This window comes from Conger conger, chromosome 14 (assembly GCF_963514075.1).
Source record: "Conger conger chromosome 14, fConCon1.1, whole genome shotgun sequence".
Lineage (NCBI taxonomy): Eukaryota > Metazoa > Chordata > Actinopteri > Anguilliformes > Congridae > Conger > Conger conger.
This window is the reverse complement of record NC_083773.1, coordinates 15,489,576-15,500,093: the sequence shown is the minus strand read 5'-3', so window position 1 is coordinate 15,500,093 and position 10,518 is coordinate 15,489,576. Positions and strand designations below refer to the sequence as shown.

Here is a 10,518-nt window from a genome sequence, read left to right as displayed (position 1 = left end):
TTGCAAGACAACACATCATAAAACAGTTTCATACAACAGCACTTCATAAAACAGATTCATACAACAGCTTCATACAACAGCTCCATGGACCAGCTCTTCAGATGACTTCCACCACTCTGTATGCAAAGCTGAGACCTATACACATGAAGCACCACTGGACTTTACTGATGATTCATCACAGGCGACTGACTGATGCTGCAACAATCTGTCTTACTGAACAATAATTTAGTTTCCCATTATTCACCATTCTCCGTGGACTATTGCCTTTCTGTTTCTTACAGAGAACAAAACCTCATTCCAGGGGCATAAACTAAATTTAGGGCTTCCCTGAAGAATAATACAATGAATCTATCCACCCTTCCTTACAGTTTGCTGAAGAAAACAGACAATTTGTGAATTAAAATGTCTTTTGGCAAATTAAGTATCCTCAGATAGCTAGTCCCTTGACATTGGGGTTTGTACATTGTAAAAAATATTGAAAGCTGGAAATACAGTACAAATCACTGGGGAAAAGTGAATTAGGTGCATTAAAGTGAATTAGATTAGAGCCTATAACCCCTCTCCATAGCACCCACAGATTTCCTCCCCTGCCCCTGCAGTTAGATTTAGGTTCAGATCACTTGTTTTGATGCTCTGAGGATAAGAGGATTGGGGAACACATACACCATTCCACATCATTCACCATGACCCATCCACTTTTTCGTTTGACTTTAGAGAAGAAAGAACATTTCAAAGACTTCATCATCTCCCTTCATTACCCAGAGAGAGCTTGATTGCAAGTGACTCTCCCCTGTGCCATTTAGCAAGCATTTCAAAGGGCCCATCAAGGTACTGTTTCCTGCAAGCAATGGTGACTGTGGTTAAAGAACAAAAGAGAAATATGAAACAAAAAAGAAAGAAAAAATATTGTTTTCTTTTTGTCAGGAAAGAGGATTGTTGTGGCTGGCAGTGTAGTGTATTGATTCTGGAGCTAGACTTATAACTGCAAAGCTGCAGGATTCAGGCCCTGAGTGAGACATTAGTGCAGCACCACTTAATATGGCTTACAACAAAGATGTCTTAAAGCTTCAGTAATTACAAATGCAATTTCTTTAAAATATTAAATGAAAATAAAATATATAATAAATCATTTTAAATAGCCGTAGATCAAATGTTAAGTTTTTCATGATAAACACGCGTATAATTATAAATAATGATAACTATTTCACAGAAAATGCCACAGGCTATTCATTTCTTGGATGCAGAAATTGTTAAATAACCAGTCGAGTGAGGTGATTTATTCAGCTGAAGACCAGGGAACATTCAGCATGTGGGTACAATCATTTCACAGAATCCAAGCCCATCCAGAAAGGTTTAAACAACATTAATATTGATTTTGCAGACAAACAATTGGATATGCCAAACACTCTAATTAAAACACATAATTTGAAATGTCTATACACTTCTGCCTTCATTTCTACAGCAATTGGCAATTTAAGTAGGAACTGATTGCATCTTTGTTTGCATATATGGTCCAGCCTTTCTAAACAGACAATGACTGCTTAAAACCACTTAAGCATCACCCCATTCTTGACATACACAAAATCAAATGGTTAATATTCTTGAACCATTTTGACTACAAGCATAATAGTCTTCTGAAAGGTAACTCTTTGGGGTTTTCCCCAAGAGTCAGAATTACACCAAGTATTACTAAAACAAAGTTACAGAAACTGAAACTGAAAGTATGAGCTTTTTTTCTCACTGAAAGGATTTTCTTTTTTTGACGAGATACAGATAATTGTGTCTGTGGTTGGTGTGCTTAGAAACACAATGGTGCCATAGCCAGAACACTGGACAAATCCCCTTTAAAATTCAATGGCAATATCACCAAAAATGAGCTTTCTGAATGGTTTTTTCTAAGCTATGTCTAGGACATGTGGAGACTCAAAAAGGACACATGAAAACTAAATGATATTATGGGTCTCATGAGGTGTAAAATATTTCATTTTACTTACTAAACATGATTGCATTACATTACATTATTGGCATTTGGCAGATGCTCTTATCCAGAGTGACATAAAAGAAAGTGCAAAGTGCATACCCATAACAAGGGATAAGTGTGCTGAAAGACCCTAGAGAGAAGTACAATTTCAATGTATTATATCAATGGATTATATCTAAAACCATTTTTATACAACACAATGCAATAGAATGATTTATGCTTACGTAAGAACAATAAATAGCTTAAATAGTCAAACAAAAGTAGCGAAAACACCATCCTAGCAAACATAAGTTGTTACACAAGTAATGACACGCTATTGCCAGAACTGAAAAATAACAACAAACTATACAACACTTTCCCCCCGCCTCTCTCTTCTTGCGCTCTCCTCAGACAGCAACAGGTCAAGAAGATCATAAAATAAGAACAATAATCACAATAATATCATCTTGTATACTAATATGTTCAATGAGGTCCATTGATTGAAGTTTTTGTCAAATACCCAACGCACATCAACAAGTCAAACACATTCCATAATGCTATTTATTATTCAAAAGCAGGCTGGCTCCTTATTTATAAGCATACTGAATAATAATAAAATATTTTGAGAATGTATTTAAACCTGCACACAGGTATAAAATGGGGTCACGTCACTGAAAAGGCCTTCTTTTGTGGAGTCAACTGTGTTTACACTCAGATGAGAGATTCCTTGGAAGTCATCCAAAAAGAAGTCCTGTATTTAGATGTAGGCGTCCAAAAAAAAATGTTTTCTTGTAAAATGACAAAATTTTTTGCCAGAGAATCTCAATAATTGTTTTTACCAATGCATCTCATTGTGTGTATTCAAAATGCTATGGCTCTGTTACACAGGCAAAAAAATGCTAAAATTCTTTCCGTCCTCACTTCAATAACATGTCTGTAGTTGGTTCTTTGCTGAGTAGAAGTGATATTGTATTTTCTAACACATTTTCTCTTTAACTCCATTGCCGATACTGGTCAGGGAAGCTCCTACCCGGGCTCTCTGTGTTCCAGAGAGCCTATACAAACCGTAGATAATAGTATTCATATATACTTTTGTGGAAGTATGCAATGGCAATACGAACAACAATGATAATTCCTCCAGAGATATTCTAAGTAAACAATGGACATTCTATCAAAGTTTCTCATGTTTTATTTTCCCCGTGAAAAGGACACTGACATTACCTTATTTCTTGTAGTATGCGGATTTCCAAAATGCAGAGAAAATGTTTGTTTTGCAACCCACAAAATAAGGAACTGTTGTTGCGAAAGCAATGGCATCTTAAAATAGGTTATACAGATAGAACCGTGCGTTTTGACACTTTCAAACAGTATATCCAGTTACCATAGTGATTGAAAATTGCACTGTGAAAAAAGGAAGACTAAAGGGTTAATACAATTGATTGCCTTGGCTTATCTAGTGTTAATGATCTGCTTTTAGTGTGAACTGGCTAAGGGAAAGCTGTCTTTATTAATCCTTAACAGCTAACATTACTTTGACAGAGGACAGAGAGACAGTGACATTTCATGCAAAATTTGGCAACAGTAAAACAGTTACTATAGTACAATAGTATATCGAACAGTAATCAAAAATAGTGATTATAACAGTATTACAGTAGTAGGTTTATTTGAGGAGAAATTGGATTGTCTAATTTAATGTGGAACCAGTTAATATTGAGAGCTTTTGATATCACACCAGTAAGGTTAAACTGTCACCTCTGCTAAAGGCCACCATACTGCACTGTGTGTCCATGGCAACACGGCTGTTCATATCCTTGTAGATGACTCCCCCTGTGCTGGGAAAGTCATTCCTCACTGCCGTGCTTGACTGGGTCCGCCACCCTTCTCCTGTGAGCACAGCTCATTCACTCATAATGCTGAGGCAATGAGACGACTACATTTTGTCTTCTCCTGGCCATTAGTCAAGGATGGCTGTGTCTACCTCATCATCTACCTCAGACCAGAATGCGGTAAAATGTCTAATAAGCAAATAAGCTAATACCACGGGTTTCATTCATTTCTATGGATCGTACAGTCATAATGTATGAATTGTACAAATTAAATGTACAATGTGTCCTTGGATAGTGGGTTCTCTCTACATAAAACAATGTACTGTAAGAAATGTCCAAACTGAAACCAGCACTACATAATATACCACAGATGAAAACCTTATAAAAGGAGAAATATACTTTCTATAACCAGTTTGTAATCTGAGGTTTGTTGTCCTTTTCGTGTGATTTTCCTGAATGGTTTAATTAGCCCCATCTAGTTTCTGCATTTTTGTCTGGTCTCATGGCACCCCCTGCTGTATAACATCAGCTACTGCCAACATACTCTATAAGGTAGGAATTTTAGATTATTGTACCTCAAGATAAAATAAAGCTAAATCCAAGTTGCTTCGAATTATTATTTAGCAGTGAAGCTGCTCTTTTCCTCAGAGTTTACTTTTACTAGGTAGTGGAATTCATAAAACATAGTAAACCTTTTGAAAGCATATCAATTCTGCATCTTACTGTTGCCCCTCATCGAACAGACTGGTCATGCTATTCTGAACATCTACCCTAGATGTCAGTAAAACAAATCTTTGGCATAAAATTTACGCTTGAGCACCGGAAGCGTTTGTTATGAATCGTGGAAATACTTGTAAAATTGTAGTCCGTGAACCCAGAGAGGAAGAACTGTGCGTGAACCTCAAAAATAGATGAAATAAATTAAGTTTGCAGACGACAAATATGGCATTTAATCGAGGAAAACTAAATACACTAATGTGAGAACATGAGCTTCGTCTCTGATCAAGATGTATGCACCGGTCTTGAAAACCTTCCGGTTTTCTTCAAAGGCAATTTCAGTAAAGATGATTTGCCTCTATTTCAGGTAACTTAGGTAGCTAGTCTGCTAATGATGTTTGGATTCCGATGATCAGAATATGCATGTCTATGTTTCTTCACGTTTCTTTTTTATAACGTAAATCCGCATTGAACATCCTAGATTAGCTAGTTTACCAGCCTCATTATAAGAATGCTATTTCGCTTATTGTTGATTTCTTGGTATTCCTGTGATCCATCTTTTTCTGCCGTAGAGGTTAATATTGTGCTACAAATTATTTGCAACATGTGTATGATATTTCAGCAGTTATGGTGTGAATTGAACTGCTTTTACTTGCCAACATACTTAATACGGAGTATTTTTGTATTGTCTCCGTTGTACCAGTAAACGGCAGCACTGCCCTGTCATTTGGTCTGATCTCATTTTACCCTTTGAACAGTAGCTAGGTTTTTTGGGATGTGTTCTTAAACTTCATTGGTTACAATTACTAGTAGTGATTAACTCAGCATTAGAATTGTGGATTAAGAACATTATAATCACATGTAATTACACCATAAAGGGGTAACATTAACATCATTCCACTTTTAAAACTGATTTGTTTTTTGAGTGGAACCTACTCACTGATTTATAACTTGTTATGCATATACTGTTGTGTGTGTACATTATTTTGTATATTAAATGTTTCTATTCAGTTTATACTTCTCTCTAGCTCACAAACATAAATCATGGCTGCCCAAGCCTGTTCCTGGAGATCTACCGTCCTGTAGCTTTTCAGTCCAACCCTAACAAAGTGCACCCCATTCAACAGCTAGAAATCTTGCGAGTTGCTAATTGGTAGAACGCTATGTACAGAATTTGGCCTGAAATGTAAACCTATATTGGGCAGCCCTGGCTCTGGCCTTCATTTACTGATTGACATGCAATATTTGCAGCATGCCACAGCTTATGTGGTACACCTTGCTTAAAAAAAAAATCATATTTTTAATCCTACACTATGAAGATGTTGTAATATACACTCACTGAGCACTTTATTATGAACATTTTTACTTTATTACACCTACTTATTATCTAAATAGCCAATTGTGTGGCAACAGTGCAATGCATACAATCATGTAGATATGGGTCAGGACCTTCCGTTAATGTTCACATCAACCATCCGAATGGGGAATTAATGTGATCTAAGTGAATTTGACTGTGGAATGATTGTGGGTGGCAGACTGTGGTTTGAGTATCTCAGAAACTGATGATCTCCTGGGATTTTCACGCACACTAGTCTCTAGAGTTTGCAAAGACTTTGCAAAAACATTTTTTTTCTTAAATCCAGTGAGCAGCAGTTCTGCAGACCGAAACGGCTTTTTTCAAAGCTGACAGGAAAGAGACAGTAATGCAAATAACCACGCATTACAGCAGGGTTATGCAGAAGAGAATCTCTGAACACACAAGTGGATAGGCTAGAGCAGTATAAATATTAGTGTAATAAAAACCTAATAAAGTGCTCACTGAGTATATATTGACAATATCACACATTTGTTTTATTGTTTTTCAGATTGTTATAAAATAATGGCCTTTGAAATATGACCTTTTTATTCCGAAACATAATCTAGTTTTAGTAATGTGCATACTACAGGTATATTTTCTTCCTACTCAAATCATGACTCAACAAACATTTGTTTTCTTAACTAACAGTGTGTGCTGTGAAAGGCTCAGCAGGCTATTGGTTAAAACATAAAGAGTGGAGGTTCTCTAAGGACAGGTCCTGTAATACTGCCCCTGTAAGGAGGGATAAAAATGTATCACAATATCCTGGTGTCCTAGTTACTAAATAAAACAAAGTACAGAATTCTGTTGTATGGTCATAGGACTTGGTTGGGACATGTGCCAATGCTTGTCTTTTCTACAATGTATGGCTGCAGTTAGCATTAAATAATGTTAAATGTTCTGTGGCATAGATATTGGGACATAAAGCGTTCTTATAGTATCCTTACATTATCTTGCTAATAACTTAATGTAAGGATTTTACATTATCTGTTTTTCAGAGCTGCTTGTTTGACAGTGAAATTGAGGATTTACTCTCTGCCTCCTTATAAATTACCCTGGTAGCCCTCAACTTTTAACAAGCCTTAACCTCTGTCATGATTCATCTGTGTCATATGGCAGTACAGTCCAGAGAACGTTCCAGGCCCCGGGTGTGAGACTGACCCAACCGAGGTGACACTCCCAGGATGCGACTGCCGCTCCCAGTCCTGCCAGCAGGGGAGCTGTTCCTGCCTGCAGGCCCACCGTCAGGCATACGACCGTCAGGGGCACCTGAAACGGCACTGGGAGGAGGAGACTGAGTACAGCCTGCCGGTGTTTGAGTGTAACGTGCTGTGTGGGTGCAGCGATGCCTGCGGTAACCGGGTTGTGCAGAGGGGCCTAGGCCTGAGCCTGTGTGTGTTTCCCTCTCACGGTAAGGGCTGGGGGCTGCGCGCTCTGGAGCCCGTCCCTCGGGGGAGGTTTGTGTGCGAGTACGCCGGGGAGGTGATCGGGATGGAGGAGGCGCGCCAGAGGCAGCGGGCCCAGAGACCCGGAGATATGAACTACATCATTGTGGTGAGGGAGCACGGCGGGGGAGGGAGGCTCAGGGAGACCGTGGTGGACCCTGCTGCCGTGGGAAACGTCGGCCGTTTCCTCAACCACTCCTGCCAGCCCAACCTCTTCATGGTGCCCGTGCGAGTGCACTCACTGGTGCCCAAGCTGGCACTGTTCGCCGGCCGGGACATTGCCCCCGGAGAGGAGCTCACCTTCGACTACTCTGGGGCCTACAACAACAACCCTCAAGGAAAGGGGTCGCATCCATCTCTGAGTGGCCAACCGGCAAAGGGAGTGGGTGAGGAGGATTTTAAAAGGAAGCCCTGCCACTGCGGAGCCCAGAACTGTAATCTGTTCCTGCCCCTGGATGTCTCTATCATCAGCAATACCTAACTGTCAAGACCTTAACATGGCTTCCACGGTAAAGGGCTTCACCACAAACACAGGCTGGACATCACTTTGAGCCGTGGCCTTTTTCATGCCGTAGGTTGATTATCGCTGGTAGTGATAAGTGGCTGCACACAGATGGCCTTGGGCCAGGGCCTGAAACATTTTGCATCAGTAGGCCTGTGTGGTAAAATAATGACTGGCTTAAGGACTGTAGTGCTGTGTGGTAAAATAATGACTGGCTCAAGGACTGTAGTGCTGGGTTGCTCTGCCCATAGCATTGTAAATGTTTGCATCGTGCAGTTCCTATTGCACTAAAATCAGAATACTTTACATATTACGGGATTGCACAAAGACTTGCTGAAAGTGAGTACCCAAAATAAATATCAATTTGTAGAACGGTGTCATGTCAATTTTTTTTTACAGGCAATCACAACTTTGTGCTTTTTAAAAATGTGGCATGTAAAGGTTAAACTCCTGCAACATTATTATAGCTAAAGCACCAGCCAGTCGGTCACCTTGCGAAATGGCTCAAAAAAGAGGCTCTCTACATTGTTTAAATCTGCTGTTCGGGAGCCTTATGGGTTTAGTGCTAACAATATTAATGAGAAAAGGGCGGTGGATAAAACTATCCAATGTCTATCTGCAAGCATTACTGTGTGCATTGCAAGTGTGCTGTATGCTAGTGGAAGCACATGATTTACAGTGAGGTCTGTAATAGATGGATGAGTGATACATTTTATGTTCTTTTGGTTCTGTACTCCAGACATTGCATTTGAAATGAAATTATGAATATGAGGTTAAAGTACCTCCCTGTCTCGGACTGTCACCTTTAATTTGAGGGTATTAGGTGATGCAGGTAGGACTTGCATCCCTTTTTATACATTGGCTCCCCCATTTTAGGGGACCAAAAGTAAATGGCAGTTGGCTTCTCAGTTGATTCTGATTATTCAGGTATATTCAATCACTTTCTTAGTGCAGGTAAAGTATCTAGTATCTAGTATCTAGACTTGATTTTAGGCTTGTGATTGCCTTGAGTCAGTTTTTGGCTTTTATCAACATGAAGACCAGAGTCCTAAGGGACAGTCAAGGGAGCCATTATCAGAAGTACAAAAAAAGAGACATAGGCCAAATAATAGGCTTATCAAAAGAAATGTTTTGGACATCATTATTTGGAACATCACCCAATAAGGATGTAAATCCCTTCAAATTAGCAGATGGTAATTTCTAACGGGTAATCTTGCCTTTTAATCTCGTGCCTGCATGTTTGCTAATCCATCAGGGGAAAAAATCATAAACTGAGAGCAGCCTGGTATACAGAAAAGGCAGCTCTATATCCTAGCTGTTATGGTTAGTGTGATTGTCTCTCATGTGGGAGACCAGGGTTCAAGACCAGGGTTGATATTTTTCAGCTCAGTCCAGGGGTTTTGGGGAAAGACAGCCTTAAATGGGTCAATTGGAGCAACGGAGTTCACTTCGGTAGTAACAAGCAAGCAAAACTCGTCTCTGCCCCCAGGGTGCTGTTGAAGGCAAAAAAACCATATTGAGTGTGCAGTACTGAGCCAAAACGACCACATACTTATGGACTGACACACACACTGTTTCAGCCAGTGTGTCTACATTTCTTGACTGGCTGCCAGCCATTGCAAGTCAGGTGTTTGTCAGCCATCTCTGTAGCCGTAGTTGAGCAATGACAGTAATTACACCCCTGCCTACAGTGATCACACGCTTTCACACAATAGGCCCTAGAAATGCCTGGGTGTCTGGGCTAAGCCGTCGGTTCTTCTGGTCTGAATAAATGTTGGCTTATCTGTTCGCCCTCCCATACGCATGTGGAGTATCCTGGACACAAGCCCCCTACCATTGCACCACCCCCTGCTTGAGATTACACCTTGGTTGGCCAGATATAGGTGCAGTCTGACCCACGAGTTTGGCCCCCTGCTCTCCCACCCCTGCTGAAAAGCTGACACAGATACAGAGAGAAATAGAGCAATGTATGCCAAGCCCCTCCAGAGATGTGGCTCAAGACACTTTCATCCTCGTTTTGAATTTTGACGAAAGTCATCCGGCGCTGTCCTATGTGGGTCAGTACCACTGCACATGGAGGAGAGATACAGCACACATCAGATCCACTGCCAGGATGGGCAAACACTCACTGAGGAGGAGGCAATTAGCCCGCCTCAGCAGAGGCCACCATCCCAAAAAAGGGGTAATTCTGGGAGTCAGGGCCCCAGGGCTGTCCTACTGCAACACGTACGCAGACTATTGTGCATGTATCCCAGCTTGAGCAATGCTGTCGTACCGTTGAGTTTTACAGATTGAGCTGTACTTAACTGGCATCGCTTCAGAAAATAGCTTGGGTGTAGTGAAATTTGCCCTGGATATTGGCATTTCGTAACCATATACGTACGGTATAGTATATTTTAAATTCCAGAGTATCTACCTATACTGATATATGCATGATATATCTGTGGGAATGTGTGTGTTTTTATGTCAACGTGTTCTCAAAAGAAATGTCTCCAACTCTTCATTGGACTCATATCTCAGGGGGTAAGAGCAATTAAAGAGAGCCTGTGGGTATTTCGTTATAGCTGCAGACTGTACTCCCCTGACATGGGGGGGGGGCAGGGTGTCCCACTTTCCTGTAGCCATTCTGAAAAAATCCCACTCCTTTAGTGACCCACTTTCAGCTTGGCCCCACCCTATATCTATTAATTTCCACATTTGGGTTAATTACC

General features: G+C 40.4%; 1 protein-coding gene across 2 annotated transcripts; it reads left to right on the top strand.

The window, feature by feature from the left end:
* Nucleotides 1-4,633: 4,633 nt before the first annotated feature.
* Nucleotides 4,634-8,176, top strand: setmar (SET domain and mariner transposase fusion gene). 2 transcript variants are annotated; one of them, XM_061220796.1, is made up of 2 exons: nucleotides 4,634-4,870; nucleotides 6,985-8,176. In XM_061220796.1, exons 1-2 carry the CDS (start codon nucleotides 4,794-4,796, stop codon nucleotides 7,784-7,786), a joined length of 879 nt encoding a protein of 292 aa, XP_061076780.1. In that variant the 5' UTR covers nucleotides 4,634-4,793; the 3' UTR covers nucleotides 7,787-8,176. The 2 variants fall into 2 exon arrangements, with proteins under 2 accessions (XP_061076780.1, XP_061076779.1); XM_061220795.1 differs by having other exon boundaries at nucleotides 6,980-8,176.
* Nucleotides 8,177-10,518: the final 2,342 nt, after the last annotated feature.

What these genes read in the sequence shown, in the direction of transcription:
- setmar (XM_061220795.1), top strand. Translation starts at nt 4,772, where the DNA reads ATGAGCTTCGTCTCTGATCAAGATGTATGCACCGGTCTTGAAAACCTT. An exon ending in ATGATTTGCCTCTATTTCAG is followed by an intron (nt 4,871 to 6,979) that starts GTAACTTAGGTA and finishes GTCATATGGCAG; the next exon opens with TACAGTCCAGAGAACGTTCC.